The sequence below is a fragment of the Apodemus sylvaticus genome, chromosome 2, assembly GCF_947179515.1.
Source record: "Apodemus sylvaticus chromosome 2, mApoSyl1.1, whole genome shotgun sequence".
Classification (NCBI taxonomy): domain Eukaryota; kingdom Metazoa; phylum Chordata; class Mammalia; order Rodentia; family Muridae; genus Apodemus; species Apodemus sylvaticus.
The window spans coordinates 161,466,399-161,487,607 of NC_067473.1; the positions used below are offsets into that span (position 1 = coordinate 161,466,399).

Here is a 21,209-nt window from a genome sequence, read left to right on the forward strand (position 1 = left end):
CCTCTTTGGTCTGCTGGTCTTTTTCTCATGCCATCCTATTGCCCGACCTCTGGCAGCTCTAGTAGGTAAAGTTGGGTGGGAGGCAGAAGGAGGGACTAGGGATCGAAGCTCAAGAGATGCCTTCTCCCCCCAATTCTGTTGTCTGGAAAACCACTCATACCCCAAGTTGCCTTTTGAGCTGCCTTCTTTTTATCCTGCCTATTAGTCCCTGTTATGAAGTGTTAAGTATTAAAAACATAAAAGGTCTTTTCCAGAAATACGGCTGTGATTGCTTACACATGCCCTGCTCTGCCCGCCTGGGGAATCTGCTGTAGGACTGCAATGTCTCAACCTCATCTGTTTCCTATCTCATGCTAATAGCTTCGGTGTTTAATTTCCTGAAAAGTCCCGCATCACATTTAAAGGAAAGGGAGGAAGCGTTTCTCCCCCATCCTCACCTCTCTCAACTGACTGTTTTCTGTCCTCCTACATTCTGACTTCATGTCTCTTCCCTTTAAATGGCCATCACTATCCATTGCCTGCCCAAGAAACTGCCTGCTGGGTGGTGAGGACCTCAGCCCATCTGGGGGTACTACAGAGCCAAGGGACAGAAAGTTAACTCAGGGGAATCCAGACTGACCTCTGCTTTTCACACTAGTAGGGAGAAACAAATTGCAGTCCATCCAAAATATATGTGCATGGGTTTCTGGAGTACCATTGTGTTGCTACCACAATATTATTGTTATGAATATATTAACCTGCTCTCAGGCTTCTGTTAAGGATGCTAGCACTTCCTCCTGCTGGCAGTAGGATCCAAGAGTCAGTGAGAGGCCTGCTGAGTAGAGTTGTATCTTGCTAGGTAACTCGCAGAGCAGCTGATGGCATGCTACCGCACACAGGGGAACCAGTGTCTCCAGAGAGAACAGGTTCCCTTTGTGTGGCCTTTGCCTAGGTTTGTTGGCCAGGCCTGGTACCTTCACCTCTTGGTCTCTGCCTGGGCCATGGGTAGAAAAGAGAAGTTTGCCATGGATAGGAGAAGCCCTGATGGAAAATAAACACCTTTCCCCACTCTGTTCACCTAAGATAGAAGACTGATATCTAGCTAGGATAGGAGAGTGGTTAAATGTCTGAAGATGACTGCGGTGTCATTACTAAAATGGCGGTAGCCAGACCACTGCTGGAGTCATCAGCACAGGCTCCGCTGAGAGGGCCTCTTACTCCACTCCACATCAGTCCTGTGACTGATATACAGGGCTGCCTACAGTCCAGCCTGGAGAAAGGCTTAACCCTTCCTCTCTTTCTACTTTTGCTTTAGACATTTTTACATTAATTGGGGTATATAGATACATAAGATAGGTCTATGAATCAACATTGATTCATATTAAAGCAAATTTATTTTTAATCAGTTCTTTGGTATACATATACTTTTATATTATCCCAATTCTGGGAACACTCGGAAACCTATATTCTGATTGCCTTGCTAATGTATTTGAAAAACATTTCTAATGGGACTCCTTTTGTCATCTTCAGAAGTAATATGAGAGAACAATTATACTTTCAAGTACCTTAACACTGGATAGTCAAAATTTAGAAAGCTATTTGTCTATTTAGAATAAATCAACTGGGAGTACCTAAGATTTTTCTCAGGCAACAGTGGCTGGAGGCTAGGACAGATGGAACTCAGCACACAGGAAAGAAGTACTATTTTTTAAAGACAAAGTGCATCTGTATGCTAACAAGATGAATGTTTCTGTTTATTTTTGCCCCAAAATGTTGAGTGTTGGATGAATATTGATACCGAGGACATAGAACATCCTTAGCGTTTCTCAGGGTCGATTGATGTATTGATTTTATAATTGCCAGTGTTGAGAGTTCCTTTATGTGTAAATATGTAGTGTAAAATGGTGGAAGTCGATTTGGGACTGTCTCCAAACTGGTTGGAAATTCTATCCCAATCTCAAACCAAATTTCCAATTTCATGATTTTTTTTTTTTAAATTAAAGTCAGCAACTCAAACTGCAATTTTAAAAACCAAACATTCTAGCAAAACAAATTCTAAAGATAGACTAATCTGATAATTAGACACCCGGAAATGATAGCAAAGAAATACTAAGTCTTTGTTTTCCATAATGAATTTCTTATATTCCTAAAGGGGCAGAAAACTGTGTGACGCAAAGCCCTGCAATTTACGACACATGGTAGTCTCCAGTCAAGCTGAAGGGTTTCAGGCAGTGTTTGTGGGTGGTGGATGGTACAGAGGCATGCATGGTGAAAAGCGCATGCGTTGTTCAGCACCAAGGCAGTTACGGTGAAGTGGCTCCGTGCAACACAAGTGCGCGCCTCCAGTAGCGCCTCCCGGTCATTACGCATTTGAGTTCTGTTGTGAGACTTTTGCCTTTGCCCAGTTTTTTCATGACCCCACAGTTAGTTAAGCCGCTCCAGCTCTACATGGGGTCCCCACACACTGTTTAAGAAACTGGGTCCTTGCGAAGAAGAATCTTGACTGCTGGAGGAGTCAGTGTTTGGGGGTGGGATGGCTTCTCTGGGGGCCTTTGAGGATGGTTCGAAACCGTATCCCAAGATGGCCACCCTGCCCTAAATATAACCTTCACACTTTCCTTGTAGTCCATGCCAGTTCCCATGATCTCCCCAGGGCCAAGCTCTGTCAGGCCAACTGCAGGGGACCCCAGAGGCCCTGGAGAGCACGGAGCTCCTCTCTCTCCAGCTTGCCTGGTGCAATTTCCCAGCTGTGGTGACTCAGCCCCATGTAGGGGCTGGCAGGCTCGGTCTCCCTTCAAGGAGGGTAATTAAGAGGCGATTTCTTGCCTCCAGAGTACAGGGCTTTCCTGCCTTCCTAGAAGCCAGGGCAGCAGGAACAGGGAGCGCACAGATCCCTCTGGCTTCCAACCACTTGCTCCTTTTCATGTCTGTCAGAGCTTCCTCCTTTCCCAGAGGACCCAGGAGAAATGGCTGCTACCATCTTCTGAGGGCTGCCTGGCTTCCCTGTGGCCCCTCACCTTTGTAGAGGAGAGGGCCATTGGTACAATACTGGATTGTGACTTTCTTCAGTATTTTGGAAACTGTTGGTTCTGGGTACTCTGCCTTTTCCAAGTAGGCCTTTTCTCTAGTGGAGAGTGAATAGATCACTCAAGAGAGCGAAGGGGGCCACTTCTGCATTTGAGAGTGTCTTTATACCAGGGTAGCACTTTCACATGGGACACCCATTTGAATATTAACCGTCAGGCTATACAACTCACATGCTACCGTAGAAGAACTATCTGGCTCAGATAGTTGCCAGATGTTCCTATAGACTGTTGAGCATCTGTAAGTGGAAGCTAGTCTTGTCTGTTCTATCCCACAATTGCCTCTGAGGTATCTGGAGTTGGCAAATTTCTACCCATCTTGGGTAGGTCTGAGAACCCTGCAGCTCCAGCGTGGACCATTCAGGAGCATTGCAAAGGGTTGTAACACTTGATTCTTTTATAATCTTGTGAAACAGTTATATCAGAGGCTCACTGTCAGACAGGAAACCCCTTGGGTGGGGGTGGGGGAGCTGAATGTGCTGTTTATGAGCTTCGATCTGTCACAAAGGGTCAGACACTTGTGACTGTCATCTGAGAGCATGGCAGGAGGTCCCATTCATTGGTAGGGAGTGGCAACCTCTCTCTGGTTTATGCGCAGGTTTAGCCAGTTGGTGGAGAGAGAATACAGTGTAGCTTTAAATGAGAAAATATATTTATTGAGACATCAAAAGGCTCTAGGCTCTGTGTGCATAAAGAAACCGACACAGGTCACCCTGGTTGTCTGCCTGCCTTTTGTCAACAGTATGCTCACTGTCACAGGGCTGAGACTGCAGGGCATATCTCCCTTGGGGATCATGGAACCTGCAATTTGTCATGATTCATTTCTCTGTCTATGAATGAAATTCTTGGGGGAGGGGATCAGGAGCAACCTTGTCCGTCCTCATCCTCCTTTCCTGTCTCCCATGCTGGCAACTGTAGTATCTGTGGGTAGCCAGGGTGGTGCGCGCTGCGAAGTGAACTGATGCTCGAATGGCGCTCGGCTGAGGATTTGTCCTGCCCTTGCTACCAAGTTCAGGCACCACACTTGGCTCCAGCTATGAGTATAGACACCTGTGAGTGGAGGATGCTACCTTGAGTTGGGGACTTTGGACATGTCTGATGACAGGACCAGAATCCCAGCAGCAGTGGGTCTTCTGATGTGGCCTGTCTGTGTGGTCTTGAGCCCACTGGAGCCATACTGGCTTTGTAGAACATTTTTAGGTTTCCCCCGTGGGACAAGTAATCTATCCTCAGGCTCGGGTTTGACCTGGACACATGACTTAGGTAGGCATTTTCCCTGAAAGTTAGAGCCTCTGACATGGGCAGTGATAGCCCAGTTATCCTCAAGAGAGCTCAATTCATCCTGCCTTCTGAAACAAGCTAGCCTCCATTGGGGATGGAACTGGTATCTCTATAACGACAAGGTGCTGGGAGCTCAGGCTTTTCCCTTGGTAGCCCAGGAAAATAGATGCACCAAAGATATGGGAAGGAATAAGTGCATTCACAATGGCAGGCGTAAAGCCGGAGCCTGCCGCTGTGTAACGAGCAGAGCCAGAACTTGGGAGCCGAGACCTCTTCCTCAGCTTTCGCTTCATTGAAGGCCCCTTCGTGTCTGAGTTTCTCCCCCGTTGCAAACAGTAACTGCTAGTGAATACCTTGTTCCATCAGCCTGCATGCTTTCTGGTTATATTTTACAGTGTCTGGGAGATGTTATGCCAGTAAAATTCTGTAGCCTTTAAGTAGGAATGCTGGTTCTGATTTCAGCTTTAGTAGCAGGTCTTTGAAGGATTGTAGGTGAGAGGGAAGGGCTTGCTGTCAAGCGGGTGTTTCACAGGCTAGGACTCGTTAGAGAGTGGGTCCTCCATGGAAGAATTCCTCGGGGATTCTGCCTGATATGTAAAGAGTATAAAAATCACAACAAATCGGTGATAGCTTTGTCAGGTAATTCTAGGTGTATTATCTGGTCAAGCACCAGTATCTGGCCAGCGTGACTGTCTGTGTGAGGGCTAATGTTAGTCCATTACCAAACTGCCAGATTTATTGATAGATGACTGTTGGTAGATAGCCAGGATTTTGAAAATGAACTGTTAGGAGGTGTGGCTTGCTTGTCAGAGTGCCTGCACACCGCGCGATAGTGTGATGGGGGAGGGTTTGGTGTACTGTTTCCTCCCTAAGCCTTTTGTAGGCAGTCACTCTGATTTAGCTCTTCCATCTAGCCTGAGACCTCTCTTATGAAGGTAATTAGTGACCTCCAAATTGTAGACTCCAATGGCCTCTTTTCTAGTCTCATGTGACTCATTAGCGACATTTCACCCACTTGCCCGTTTCTTCTGGAGACTTTCTTCTCTCGGCTGTACACCTCCCTCACCTCTTTGCTGGCTGCTCTTTACCGTCCCCTGGTCCTTTAATACAGAGCCTATCCAGTTCTGTATTTGTTATTCATTCTTTGGAGGATGTGACGAGTTTGTGGAACACCTCTTTTCTGATAACTAGCAATTTAGCTTCTCAAACCCGAACCATCCTTTGCTCTCAGATTTTTATACCTGGCTGATGATTCGACCACCATGTGGATGGCCAGAAAGCATCACAAATAAACACATCTTCAAGTAAACCCCTGGTTCTTCCTCTCTGGCCCTGTTCTCCCCCACTGTCCTCCCATTCTAGTAAATACATCAGGTGCTCAAGTCCCCAGGCCAGCTTCATCGAATTCTGTAGGGAATCAATAGGCAACATCAAATGTCTCTCCTCGCCCTATGAGTACAGTTGTCATCTCCCCCCCTGCCCCCATTCCAACAATAGCCTCCATTTCCCTGTTCACCCAGTCTTTTCTCCACATAACAATTAGGATGAACCTTGTGCAATCCCCTCAGCAGCGAGTCTCCCAGGAACTTCTTTCAAAATGCAGAGTTATCACGACAGCTTCTAGCACCACAGGTGGCACCTTCTGCAACAGACGCCTCCGATGATCTCCCTCTTTTTACTCTGTCCCGATCACACAGCCTCCTCCTACATTATCCCATGGAAACTCACCTCACCGCCTCTGCACAGGGAGTATGAGTGTTCTCCCCGTTTCTCTCTGGTCTGAGCTCAGATGTCTCCTCGTCAGAGAGGCACTCTCTGTCCGCCTTATCTAAAACAGAGTCCCACCCCATCCCATGTCATCCCTATCTTGATTTATTTTAATGGTATTTATGACTCTTGTATATTTATACTTGTCTGCCCACACCAGGTCCAAGCACCATGGAAACAGTGATTTTAATGTATTTCATTGCAGCACCCAGGGTCTGGAACCCTGCCTGGAATATAGGAGCCATCCAGTGAACACGTGTTAAATGGGTGAACAGTGAGTGTCAGGACTTATGTGCTGCACCAGACAAGCAAGGGATAGAGCAGATACCTGTCAGGTGTCTGGGTGTTTCTAGATGCGCATTGGTGATCTCTATTATTTAGGGAAGGAGACAGAAATTCCTATAGTATTTGAATATACTTAATGTGGACATCATAAGACTTCTGGGAGCTGGGCTTTAGGGGTAACACGTTGACTTTACATTGGACAAAACAAGAACAGTTGCCTGCCTCACCACTAATCTCCTATCTTATTTTTCTTGCTCAGTTGCTGTATCAGGAATGGGCACGCTATGGAGTGTTTTACAAATTTCAACCCATTGACCTCATCAGGTGAGTGTGTATGTGTGTGCATGTGCGTGACTTCCGGGGAGTGCTTAAGATGCAAATCTTAACCAATACACCCAGCAGTGGGCTGTTTAAGTAGAGGTGCCTGTTCTTCCTAGGCTGTGTGCACTTGCTCTGTGTCCTATGGCTGAGGAAGTAATGCAGGAGATGCTGGGGATGGAAGGGGAAGAAGATGACACAGGGTGATAGGCTAAGACTTTCATCATTAAATGGACCGCATACTCTCAAATTCCCTGCCAGCTCTTTGGGAATAAAAGAGAAGTGCCTTCCTCGTTCCTTTTTGCGGGAAGGACTTGGACAGCATAGAACCTTGGGTGGTACCCAAAGGGGACACACTGCTGTGCGGGGCATGGAAAGATGTGGGAACTCATACAAAGGAGAATTTGATGGGCTTTGTAGAGACTAAGGGCTCTCCATAGCCTTTCTAACTTCTAGGAAACCTGGGTTCTCTTCTTTAGGCACCCTGGAAGTTTTCTGAACATTCCTTTAAAGAACAGACTAGGGTGCAGTAGTTCTGATGAGCTTAAAATGGTTAAAGAGCCTACATTCTAGATTTCTAGGGTTCAGAGACTTGGTGCATCTCAGGCTTCTTCCTGGATAGAATGGGAGGCAGCAACATTGGAAAGCTGGGAGGTTCTGGGCCAGATGTAAGCACAAATGCTACTAGATATTTTTTTTTTTGTCTTTGTCTTTCAAGATTCAGAGGGGCTGGGGCTGGAGAGATGGCTCAGTGGTTAAGAGCCAACTGCTCTTCCAGAAGTCCTGAGTTCAATTCCCAGTCAACACGTGGTGGCTCACAACCATCTGTAATGGGATCTGATGCCCTCTTCTGGTCTGTCTAAAGACAGAGACAGAGTAGTCATAAATAAAATAAATACATTTAAAAAAGATTCAGAGTGGCTGAACTGAGGGAATCTATGTGTGAACTTGGTAGAAGGCAATCAATTTGAAAAAGTTGGAAGGCTGAGGTTACAGACCAACGTAACGGCTTCCCTACCACAGGAGTCCCTGTGGTGGTTTTAATGATCGAATAAGCAAGGTTGCAAATACAGTGAACGTTCCTGGTTCACTGCCCTGGTTTGGGAAAGGGGCATCTGCCAAAGGATTGAATCCATGGGATGAATTCCAGTCTGAGGAAAAGAAAGCAGTACGGGGGTGGGGGTGGAGGGGCAGCGGAGTCTGGGCAGGCTCACCTCCTTGCACTGAGATGCATGAACCCTCCCAAGGAACTGGAGAAGCAGGTGTTCCTTGCAGCTGAAATTTTTAACTGAAGTGCTTGGGCCTGGGAGCAAGGGTTGGGGTGTCTGTGACCAAGGCTCATCACCCAGTGGCTCTGGTTCCTGGCTGCCTTTGCATAACATGGGCCACCTAGACTGTCCCAGGGGCCACATGGAGTCTGCTTCCTCCATTTGGATTAGGCTTTGATCTCTTTCTCTTGGCATCTCAAGTGGCCACCCACCTCCGTCGCCTGTTTTGTCTAACTACCCGTTTGTTTTTAAAACTATGAGTAAAAAACAAAAATCCTCCCTCCCAGAAAGCCCTGTCTCCCCCACCCCCCCCAGAGACCTCAGGTGATTTGCTTGCTAGTTATGTGGGAAATGACTCCAATGTGCACTGAGGTTTGGCCACCAAAGACCCTCATCTGCAGGGGACGAATTGCCTTGGGGGCAGATCCCGTGTCTGGGCTGGCAGATTTGGAGAGCTCAGCTCTGTGTAGCTTGGACAGTGGGAACTAGAGCAGTGCTGGAGACTGTCCATAGGACAGGGAGCCAGCCTTGCTTGGAAAGGGAGGAAGGCTGAGCCTGGTGACCCCGAGGAGGCCAGATAAACACTTCATAGTGTGTATGTGTGTGTAGTGGGAAGGCAATTGTCTATCCAGTGGCCTGAGAGTTTTCACATCTCAGAAAAAAATTGCTGGAAAGAGAAAGGTTGCTATGAAGGAAGGTGTTGGGGAGAGGGAATGGGCAGGCTCTCAAGAGGCCATACGAAGTCACCCAGAGAGCTTGCAAAGAGAAAACGAAGGTGGAACATGAAGGAAACAGCCCTTTCCCCTCAGTGAGTCCCATGATGAACCCTCTGCTCCACGCTCTTCTCAAATGACCTTGTCTTCATTTATCTGATTGCCAGAGTCCTCTGCTGCCTCTTTCCAACCACAGAAGCCAAGGACTTATGTTATCCTGCCCCCTTCTCTTCATCCCTCCTTCCCTCCCTTCCTCTTCCCTCTGCTCCCTCCCCTGTTCCTCCTTCTCTCCTGGTTGTTCTATGTAGCCCTGGATGTCCTGGAATTCTCTGTGTAGACCAGACTGGCCTTGACCTCAAAGGTCTACTTGTCCCTGCCTCTCAGGTGCAAGGGATTATAGGTGTGTGCCACCATGCCCTGCCTCCCCATTTGCTAATCTTAAAGGTACCTACCTCTCTTCTGTTTCTTATCCCTGATCTCCTCTGCCACCACCCAAAAAGAACCACTTGGCAGAGACTAAGCTGGTGCCTCCCTGCTCTGACCACACTCACGTTTTGTGTGGTTGTTATTTACTAATGTGTGCTATGCTGCCTCGTTGTACTTCATGAAGAAGCTGCACTCGTGTAGTTTGAAAGATGGATGAGAACTTACACAGTGGGTTGGTACATTCTAGAACACTTGTATATGCACTTGTGCTGTGTGTTGAAAGAGTCAAGACTTGTTTTATTGTTTACTGTTATAGGCCTTGAAGTCTATTCTTGAGGCTTGGGGGGGGGTCCCTTAAAGGAAATTGAGTATCATAGAGGGGAGACAACATGCCCATTCTGATTCCAGCGTCCTTCATCCTTGTCTCCATGAATTGTACATCACTGGTGCCCAGCAGGCTGCACTGTGAGACCGTGGGTCATCTCCAGCCCAGTAGGGCTCTCCACCCTGAATCCTACATTTGTCCTGGAATCTCTGGGGTCTGAAGGACATTCATGAATATGCACACTGGCAAGAATCTTCTGCAATGTTTTCTAGGGAGGGACTTGGCAGGGACTCAGGTGCATGGGTTCAGTCCAACACAGTAGCTATTATGCCTTAGCATAAACTGTTCATGACCAAGAATATAGAGGAGTGAGGTCTGAGATAGAACATTTGGCCCTTGAGCTCCCTTAGGGGGCAGAAGAGGATCTTCAGAGACAGAAGAGCAGGCTTCTGCCCTCACTGCTCTGCTTCAGGCTGTAATAAGTTAGGATGGAGACAAGACAACCTTCATTTTCTAGGGTTCTTGGGAGACCTGGGACCTTTTACATTTGAACAGATCTGAGCCAGAGCCAAGACTTTTCACAAATACTGATGTATGCTCATAACTGATTTTCTTCATCTTGAAAATTTGATAAGTCTCAGGCAAACCTTTAAATATCTTCTGAATTAGATTCTACTCTTAAGTGTAGTTTGCTAAAACTAATGTCGTGTGTGTGTGTGTGTGTGTGTGTGTGTGTGTGTGTGTGTGTGTATCTGCCATTGCCTATTTTGACAACACAAGATAGAAAAGGTTCTGTAAGTGCTAGGCTCTAGAGATTATAGCCTGTTGACTTTGGAGGGTTGCCCATTGAGGGGCTGATATAAGCAGGGGCTTCACTGTGACCAACAGCTGTGTCTTCTAATGAAATCTGAAGAAGACACAGCCCTTACTCTTTCCTATTTCCAGGGACAACCTCCTCATGGGTGAGGCTTCCTGCAGCTAAAATCAGGGTCAGGATTGAAGTACTGAGATATGAAATAGTTCCTACAATGATCTCAACATAATGTCTATGGAGAAACAACATCTAGAGACTTTGGGTGGCCATGTTTCCTATCTTGCTACCTAGTTCCACAAATTTTAGACCCTAGACCTGGCAGAAGCCTGGGCTCACAGGAGGAGGCTTTCCTACCTCCTCCTTCCAGGCTCAGCAACTGTGCTTGTGTTGTATTCTAAGGGGCTTCTCACAGCAGACTGTGTAATCCAATCTATCCTCTGCAGCGGTACCTTGGTCAGATACATCCTGGGGGAGCTGGGAGGATAGATAAACAGATAAACAGGCCTGCTATGTAAGCCTAGCAACCAAGTTCCATCCCTGGAGCTCACATAAAGGTAGAAAGACAGAACCAACTTTTACAAGAGGTGTCTCTGACCTCCACGGGTGTACTATGGCATCTTCAAGCCCATCACTATCATCGTCCTACCACCCACCACCACCACCACCACCACCACCACCACCACCATCACCACCATCACCATAAACAACACCATCATTATTCCATCAACAACATCACCACCACCATCACTACCACCACTACCACCACCACCACCACCACCATCATCATCATCATACCACCACCACCACCACCACCACCACCACCACCACCACCACCACCATTATTCCACCACCACCATCATTATTCCACCACCACCACCATCATTATTCCACCACCACCATCACCACCACTACCACCACCACCACCACCACCATCATCATCATCATCATCATACCACTACCACCACCATTACCACCACCACCACCACCATCACTACTACCACCACCACTACCATCACTACCACCATCACCACCACCACCACTGCCACCACCACCACCTTCACCATCATCATCAAATTCCTTCCAGGAGGGTAACAGAATTGGCCACATCCTTTCTCAGGAAGTTTCCTGGCAGGGCAGGCTAGGCTTGGGAAGGTCCACAACTGGTTTAGGGAAGAAAATACAGGGGAAAAATGTTGATTGACTCTCGATTAATTATTTCCTGAGTTCCATTGCCTTCCCCTCAAATCATACCTGGGTTTTAGAAAGGCCATTCATCTTAATGCAGTACACATTTACTGATGCTCAGAATGAACAAGTCTCCTTGCTCAGCTTTACGGGAAGGTATAACAATTAAAGCCCGTGGCTTTCAGGATCTGGCCATTATATAGGGAGATGGATGGGCAAGTGGAGTGGGGCAGATCAAGGCCGTAATAGCAAACATACTTAACAGTACCACACAGTATGGAAGAGGATAAGTGCCGCAAGCAGAGGAAGGGAAGACTTCCTGGGAGAGGCGGGCACGGGATCAGAATTGTTGATTTCTCTGAAGGACTGGTGTTGAAGTCTGTATCTTTACTGCTAGTCCACACTGCCCTATACAAGGACAAAGTATTTAGCTTGAAATTACTGCTAGAAGTCACATTGATACAAAGACAGAGCCATTATTTCCCTTGACTAGGGATGTGCAGCTCACATGATTGACTTAGAGACCTCATCTGTATCTGCCTGTCTCTTATCCCTCAGCTCTGTGAATTAGCAGGAAACCCGGAATTGGGAGGAAGGGAAGGCTGACTCCAAAGGAAACTTAGCATGGTGGCAGCAAGAACTATGGTCTTGGCATGGGTCTTAGCACTGGAGGATTATATTTAATTGAGAAACATTTTGCACCTAGAAAGACATTGTACTTCATGGTTCTGGAGAAAATTATATAGGCATTCTACCATTGAGGGTGTAAGAGAGGAGGTTGCAGAGATAAGCAGGCAGCTGCTGGGTGCAGTAACACAGTCAAGAAAGGCCAGAAGGGTCCACTCCATACATTGTGTTCTGCCTGGTAGATCAGGGTTCTGGCTAAATTCGATCATAAAAAGCCTCATTGGCAGTCTGCTTTCTCTCCTTTTCTCCATGGAGCACAAGCTGTTTCCGATTTGTACCCTTCCAAAGGGAAGGCTGCTGTTGGTCTGGTGGCTGACCAACAGACCCAGGAGTCAAAGTCCAATGTTCAAAGCTTCTGTGGAAGGCCTCAGTCCAAGACTTGTGAGGACAGAGTTCTTTGCTTCATGGTAGCCTTCCATAGATGGTAGCTCCTGTTTTGAACCAAAAATTGACCCTTCTGGTAGCATCATCCATATGGTACAGATGTTAGGTCGTAAGGTATGAACAGACTACTTACATTTTCCATTTTGACCATGGAGAGTTCCATGGGCAGATGGAAATGGAGCACTCTAGATCAGCAGCTCTTTGTCTTTGGAAATCAAGTCTTGTTTTATTTCTCAGGGGAACTAACTGGTTTTATCTAGAAAAAGTATGGAAGAGTATTTTTAGGCCTCATTGATCTTTGTGTGCAATAGAATCCTTGGACAAATCATGATATCATAGAGATGGGACAAACCTGAGAGGTTAGGTTAGCGTTCATGGAAGGAATGAAGAGTCCTGTTTGCAGTGGTATCTGGCTAATGCATGGTGAAGGCAGCGAAGGTGGCTTCTTTTCCTTCTCTTTCTAATAGGGAAGACCTTGCTTCAGGGCAGCTTGTTACTCTTGGAGGTTTCAAGGTGATAGAAAGTCACAGGAAGAAAGTCAGAATTCTGCAAAGTCCCCTCTTTCAGTTCTGGTTCTGCTTCCTGTACAGACTCAGAATACCCTCTCGCCACTCAGATTTCCATAACTGTGACAAAATACCTGGGATGGTCAACTTAAAAGTGGGAAAAGTTTGTTTTGGCTCACAGTTTTAGAACTTTCTGTCCATGGTTGTTTGGTACCATTGGACTTACTTGGGCCTTATGTAAACAAATCATGGGGACAGCATGTGGCAGAGGAGGCCTGCTCACTGGTGGCAGCTGAGACAGAGTCAGAAAGGGGCTAGAGTCCTAATATTCTCTTCAAACTTTACTCATCCTATGGCCGAACTCCATCCTTGGAGGAAGGAACACATTTCCCCACCGGTCCCACTGATTCCCAATAGCAACAAAGGCCTCTGCAGTGTAGTTCCATAGCATGTATAGTATCCTATTCCTGTTAGGAACAGTATCCTGTTCCTGTTTCCCAAAGGCTCATGTCCATTTCATAATGCAGAATGCAGTTTATTTATCCCAAGCCATAGTTCCATCAGAAGGAGATGGGGTATTTAAGAGTTAGCTTAGTGACTAGTTTTGGGCCATCATGTCATTGCTGTGAGAGAGAATGGGTTGCCCAACCCCAAAAACCATGATCATGAAGAGGACATTGGGATCCTAGTCCCTTTATGTTACTTTGATTCTTGGCTGCCATGAGTGTACAGTTTTCTTTGTCATATACTCCTTTAATGATGTACAGTGCTACTACAGAATCTAGAATGGTAGAGCCAACCAGCCACAGTGACAAAAAGCTAACACACTCTTACCATGTAGCTCACCTCTTTCTGTATTTGAAAATGGACACATTACCTTGAACAGTTTTCATGAGCCTAGACTTTATCTCTTCCATTAAAACAAAACTAATAACAAACACCTTGAGACCTTTCTACATCTCTACAAAGACTCTTCTAAGAGCCTCAGCATAATGCTTACCCTCAGGACTCAGGGACCAAGGGACCTCAGAGACAGACAGCGCCTTACACACTGTTCTTGTGGTGTGGCAAAGCTAACACACATGCTGTGCACTGACAAACATTCTTAGTGGCCATGGGTACTAATTAAGCATGACTGTACTCCCAAGGAACCCAAGTTCATAGGGAAATCTCCAGGCTAATAGATAGATTCTGGGCTTTTCTGGGAAATATAAGGGACAGAGGGCTTGAAGAAACGTTGAAAAAGTAGCTGGAAGGCTTTGTAAAGATAGCATATGGAAAATATCATGGTGGGAGAACTGACTCCCAGGGTAGTCAGATAGTCCTTCATGGTGATGAGTCCTATGGTGCGAGCAAAGATTGCTGGAGGTGACCTGAGATCCTTGTTTTGAAGCACCAAAGACTCTTGACATTCTCAGAAAACAAATTAGGAACCAAGTTATGGCCACTGTACTGACTAATCATGTCATGTGTCCAACTTAGGCCAGTGCGCTCAAAGAAAACTACCAGGCTGCAAGTATTTTACAGAAGACAAAGTACCAAGAACAGAGACTTGGAGAAGCATCTATAGGATACAGACTTAACAACTCCCTACTCTAGGAAGAATAAGAGAAAGGAGTGAGGCTGGTGTTTGTAAGGTTGGAGATGGAGAGAGTGACCTGCAGGTCTTCAGCAGACCATGAAGGTCCAGCCTCTGGATTTTCTTCAGTCTGGAATCAATGGGTAAAGAATGAAAAGCACTCTTTGAATCAAGCTTTCCTCCAACTAGTGTAATATTTGGGTAACCCATACTCTCTCCAGCCTCATCCCTCAGCTATGATAGCATCACAGCTCCTGCCCTACCCCCATGGAATGACCATGAGGAATTTAGATGAGACATTGCAGAAATGCAGTGGTGAGGGCTCCATATGTATTTAAACAGAGCTATTGCTTCTCTATTCCCCAAGGAGAGATCACAGTACTCCCTGAAGTAGCAAAATTTTACACGGCTTTTTATATGCACTTAACATGTGTATTCTTTGCCTCCATGTGCATTACTGCCTCCATTTTGTGATGAGTGTAATGAACTTGGCGGGATAAGGACTTCCCAAAGCCACAGAGAAAGCTCATCTGGACTCAGATCTAGATCTGTGCGACTTTGGATACGTGTTCTTTCCATTGTCCTGAGTGGTGGGAAGTGCTATGTAGTGTTGTGTTATCCAATTGTTATTAGGCTAATTGAGTCTCCAGCTACCTCATGTCCATGGTCAATCACTCCAGGAAAACCATCATGTGATCTACTCACAAACGCTGCTTGTTGACTATCGTCCAACTCTGCTTCCAGAGGGGTTGTCTTTGCAAGCATTGCCCTTTGAGCACTTCAAGGATAATAGGCCACCATAGGAGTCATGCTTTTGATTGTTGTTCTTGTCTGCACTTTACCATCTTTTAATCTGACTGCCTCTGTGAGGTTAGCTTGTCAGCTGTCAATTCCATCTTTGGCCAACAGAGTTGGTTCTCTTCCAAATCTTCTCTTCAAATCTGCTGTATTGTCTTAGCGAAGCTTCAGCAGTCATACCCCTAAGCTAGTTAGCACTGAGAACAAAGTTAAGATGCTTCCATGATCTCATATGGAGCCTGGCTCCTGCAAGGTATATGTGAAGGGGTGTGTGTCCTTACTTGGTAGAAATGACTTTGCTTTTCAGTCAAAGTAACATGATACCCGGGGGCCTCAAAGTGTGATATAACAGGGTACCTTTTCTGCACAGAAATGTGTCTTACCCTTCTTGATTTGTTCATGGTGGTGGTAGGGTGTCAAAACAAACATAATCTATCAAAGATGCTTCTTAAAACAGCCCAATGCCTGTTAAAAGGTAAGAGTTGATTTCTGTGTCAAGGGTCTACTGGATGTAGAACTTCAGACTGAGCACTGAAGCCAAGAAGAGGGGACATGGGGATCTTGAAATTTGATAATGAGAAATAAGTTCTTAGGAGACACCTTCTGATACAGGTCCCAGAACTATAAATCACGCCAAACAGGCAGGGCTGGGGCAAGGTGATTGGAGGGCCTAGGAATTGCCCTTGAGAAGGCTGATCAGAGAAGTGATAGGTGAATTTTAAGTATTAGGTGAAAATATGAAGAAGAGAAAAATACATCATTGGGAAGATTTGCAATTTGGGGGCTAGCACGGGTAACTTGGCTACTGTAAGAAAATACTCAACAATGGCTCAGATAGAAGGGCCCAGGTGAAATCACAGAGGCTGCGAGAAATGGCCAGAGGAGAAATTGAAGACAGTGCTGAAAAAGAGGGCTAGATCTCACAGAGGGACCGTGACGAGACAGATAGCAGAGATGCTTTCAAGTAGTACCTCTGGAATCTGGGGAAGTGGCGATGCAGAGTATCTCTGTCAGGTTTCAGGGTTCTTTGTCCTCTTAGCCTCTAGGTAAGGATAAGAAGCTCATGGAGGTTTCTTTCTTCCTTTCCTGTCTCTTGTGGGGAATCTTGGGCTGGTCATCCTAGGCATGCAAGGATCTCTCTCCCTAAGAATCGCACCACCATCCCTGAAAGCTCCTGGGCCATGTGAAGGCAGAGGCGACTTTGCTTGTGCGAGTCAGGGAACTCAGGTAGATCTGAGGGACTGATCTTTCCCTGGGAGAAATGAGGGGACTGGCATCAAGATGCGTTACTATGGACGCGGCCCAACTGTTTGATCCCGGGAGCCACTGTTTTGCCAAGTGTCTCTGGAACCCCTGAGCATCCCCACTTCTGCTAATGATACTCCCCGGAGTGAAGTTCTCCACCCACACCACATGGGTATGTAACCAACATCAACAGAAACCATCTTAACACATTGAATAACATAGGCAGAACACACGTTACAACAACAACCACAAGATAGCTAAATTTAATTAGTCCGGCACGCCCAGGCTTTCTACACAGACACTTGCCTCTGTTTTAGAAATGGAAAAACCACAAAATCTTGTGAATCTGGAAGTCATAGACTCCAAAAAACAAATAGTGTATAAGAAAAAGAAGTCTTCATGTCTCTTGCCTAGAAGACTATTGTCCCCTAGTAACTTCTCGAGATTATCTACACGTATTCAAAGATGTTGACAGTTGGGTAACTGCCAGAGACCTGCTGTCTGCTGCTGGCACATAACTGACACAGATTGGAATGGTCTGTGGGACTCAGCTTTAGTCACTCAGCCTGGAGAAGGGCCTGGAGACATCCTTGGTCTCTGAGTGGTTGTCTTCACCATTTCATTCATGAGATCTGTATTTCACTGGTTGCAGTCAAGGGGAGGGGGAGGGGAGGGAGAGGACAGAGTTTTGCTCTGTTCACTTAGCATTTAAGTTTGGAGAATAGTAGGCCAAACAGTACAGTCTCTAGCTGGTAACACTTCTAACAAAATAGTGACAATCTCTTAGGTTGATAATCTTTGCAGCCAGCCTTCAACTCTAGGCCAGGAAGTCAAGCTGCTCAGAGAGACACAACTCAGCCATAGACAAAGGATGTTCTTTGCCTTGCTTGAGATCCTGAACTTTCTGACCCCTTTTGTATCTGCTCTATCCCCAGTGGGATACATTGTCTACCTCTCCTGCTTGTCCCTTTTGTCCCATTCTGGGATACCATGTTCCATTTGGATGAAGTAGCTTGTCTCTGAGGATTCGGCTTAGTAAGTGAATAAGTCAAGTCCTCTGGTAATCCAGAAATCAGATAGAAACACCAGCAGAAACATTTTGGGACCACAGTGAAAGAACAGAGGTCAGACACCACACTCTGACCTCTTACCTCCCAGCTGGGATGAAGACCCTGTGTCAGTGCAAAGAGCTATGGGAAGGCATCTCACTTAGTTCAGTTCAGTGCAATGCGGTATCTTTATTGAGAACCATTTCAGTGTTTTACAGAGCGAGCTTAAGTGACAGACACCGTACCCCAGATTTGAAGACCTGCTTCGACCGATTAGAGCCATTGTCTTATAATCTGGAGTATGTGTTTGAAAGTTAGTTCTCTGCATAATGACACTGAGTGATCTAGGCAGCTATTGTCACATAAAGCATCCTAATGAAATATCCCAGAGTTAGCAAGGCCACGGTAGTCAATGATAGATTATTTGCTCACAAGTTTCTGTTCAGAGTGAGAGGCAATGAGCCTTCACCCCAGACTTCAGATTGTGTGTAGTTCTTGACAGATCTGCACGCTCTGCTGAGACTAGCAATGACTTGGCCATGTTCCTCTTGTGGAGAACCACAGAGGTCTGAGGAGAGCCAGGGAGAGATGCAGTGTCTCAAGACTTGCATGCTGATAATAATCACATTACTGATTGCCCATTGGATAAGGCGAATCACGTGGCTAAGCGTGGACCTCAGAGGAGTTGATTATTAACTGAGCACCAATTCAGTTCACTACACTGAAGAAACAGGGGCCAACCTGGACAATCCCAGGAAAGTCTATCCTACTTGAGCTCGTGGAGCTTCTGACCTCACTGAGAACAGAATTAAAGATGAGTGTGGTGCTAGCTGCTTCACAGGAGGAGAGGGGTGTTCAGTGGCTACTCAGATATAGGACAGTCTAATATCCTGGGAAATCGCCTTCCCAGGGACATGATATTTATGATGACATGACACATGACATGTGATGAAGGCATAGGTGAGCCAGATGACAATGAGATAACTGCATTCAGTGATACTTATTGTATAGCAGGCTTTGTCCTAAACCTTTGCCATTCACCGGGAAGGGTGCCATTAGCTTCTTTTTTCCCAGAAGAGGAAATTGAAGCACACAAGGTTAGTAAGTGTTCTATACCAATGTCTGTAGGTAGGAGAGGCAGGATTTGAACTCCCAAGCCTGGTCTCACCACCATGCACAAGGTGGAGGAAGTCTGGAAGCTGATTAACCCTACGGGGGGACCATGGGGGATCTGACTGGTCCCTCATGACAGGGGTCAGGTAGTTGAGGATCTTGTAGGCTGACTGAGGATTTGGGACCATAAGGAAACAGGTCTATCCTTGTTGAATTTGGATTGTATAAATTCACATGTGAGGGTATTCCAGACACCACTGACTTCGTTTTTACTTTAAGCAAGCTGAGATTTTTCCTCTGGTAGGCATTGGGATGGAACATGTATCTATCAAATTCTCAGTGGGATAGAAGGTCTGAGAAGAGGAAAGCCTTCTCCTAAATGTCCTCTCTCCTTCAGAGAGGATTTTGGATCCATCTCATGCCATGATTGAGGCTGGTCACTCTTTTCTCTGCATTCTGATTAGCTCACTGCCTCCCTAGGTTGTGATCTAATGTTGTTCATCACTGGTGGCTGTATAAATAGTATTGTTTATCAACCATTACTAACTTACCCTGTACTCTAAAGCCTTTGGTGTCAGTTTTGCTTCACCCTTGTGGGTGCACTCAAACTGAACCTTCATGACAACCTTGGGACCTTGTCCTATTTCAAAGATGAATATAATAGTAGCTCAGAATAGGGAAGACACCCTAAATCACATGCATTATGACACCACGTTGTCCTGTCAATCTGTGTTGCTCTATCTTCAGGGAGGACCTATGTGCTGGTGAGATGCATAAATAGCACCAGAAAGAGACTCTAAGCAGCTGGTGGGGGCACAGTATGTGAACGAATGCAGAGATATCCAGCTATGACTATGCAGGGCTCTAGAGCAAAACAGAACAGTTCTGGTTGCTTAATGTGATGCAGCCATAGAAATGGGAACCTAAAATCCCGGGTCTCACATTATTATAAGTCATCCAGATCCAATCCCTCATCTTGTCAAAGAATTAAAATCTGACAGCTAAGGTGTTTCCATGTATGGTAGAATATGCCTGTAATTGCGTTGCATTTTTGATAGAGAGGTCTAAGGATTATGGATTTTGATGCTACTCTGGGCTACATAGTGAAACTCTATCTCAATACCCTCTTCCACAAACCCAATTGAGACAGCAAAGAGATGGGATATCATGTCTTGTCTGGGGATACTTCCAAATAAGAATCTTTCACCAGTGTCACTAGAATCTATTTAGATTTAATAGAGTGGTATCAATATGGAGTGATTCTTCAGACAAGTTAAATTAGATTCTTGTCACCTAAAACACAAGGGCAGAAAAGGAGATTTTCAAGAATCTTTCTAGAGCTAATTTCTGATGGTCCTGCAAAGATAGAGTCTCAGTCCTGTAACCAACTAGGTGACAGAGCCCATGGTCTCACAGGGAGGCAAGTTAAATCTAGGGATCAGGACACAGGAGATTGGAACTCAGTTCTGGAATTTGTTCATTAGGCTCACCCCATCTACAAGATGCTCAAAGGTTTTTGAATCTTTATTTCTTAACCTTCTACCATTCCTGGGTATCCCCATTTCTTTTTTCTTCAGTTTCTGTAGTTTTGGTCACATCTGGAGTGTTATGTAGAGTTGATGAGTGTGTGTTTTCCTGTGAGAACACATGGTGTCTATCAGAGGCACTTAAGAAGCTCTGGACAAATGGAAAAGTCTGCATGGCATCTTGGGGCTGCTGGCCTCGAGTGTGGGTGGCAGCTGTATGTCACGGACATAGCATGAAGACCATGAAGACCAGCTGACTCTCTAGGAAGGGTGAGGGGCCCAGACTGGGGATTGCTGTTCCCAGGGGCTTTGAGTATCCAGGTTGGAGTGGTGTGTGTGTATGTGTGTGTGTGTGTGCCCATGCATGCACATTAGTGTAAGAGGACTGAATAGAAGGGTCTCTCTGCCTTGTTTCTTTGGGATATGACTATTTACAATAATAAGGTCTCTTATCTCTATATCCAGTGACAATAAGCAATGGTGGTGATCTATAGGTGGATAGCAGGTGATGAATATGATTTGAAGTAAGCTATCTATGAAGTATGAAAGTACTGGATCCCAGTGTGGTCCAGAAGTACTAGTGATCAATGAGGATGGATGGTTTGATGGCTATTCCTGGTTGTCAACCTGATTACATCGGAATGAACTACTATCCAGAAATGGAGGGCACACTTGTGATCCAGATCTTGAGGCTGGAAGGCTCAGGCTTCTGACCTGGATCTTGACATGGAGATCTTGAGGCATAGTGGCCATGAAAAGCTTAGTCCCAGACAAGGTAGTACATGCCTTTAATCCCAGGAGACTGAGGCAAGCAGATCTCTGAGTTCAAAGGGCAGCTTGGGACAAAGCAAGTTCCAACTCCAGGCATGGTGGTATAC

General features: G+C 45.9%; 1 protein-coding gene across 2 annotated transcripts in view; it reads left to right on the plus strand.

Moving 5' to 3' along the window:
- Ano2 (anoctamin 2) overlaps positions 1 to 21,209 on the plus strand; it is a 325,589-nt gene that overhangs the window by 100,652 nt on the left and 203,728 nt on the right. For both annotated transcript variants that reach the window (XM_052172696.1, XM_052172697.1), the window contains exon 9: positions 6,655 to 6,719. In XM_052172696.1, coding sequence (XP_052028656.1) covers positions 6,655 to 6,719 — 65 coding nt within the window. The remainder of the gene's footprint in view (positions 1 to 6,654; positions 6,720 to 21,209) is intronic.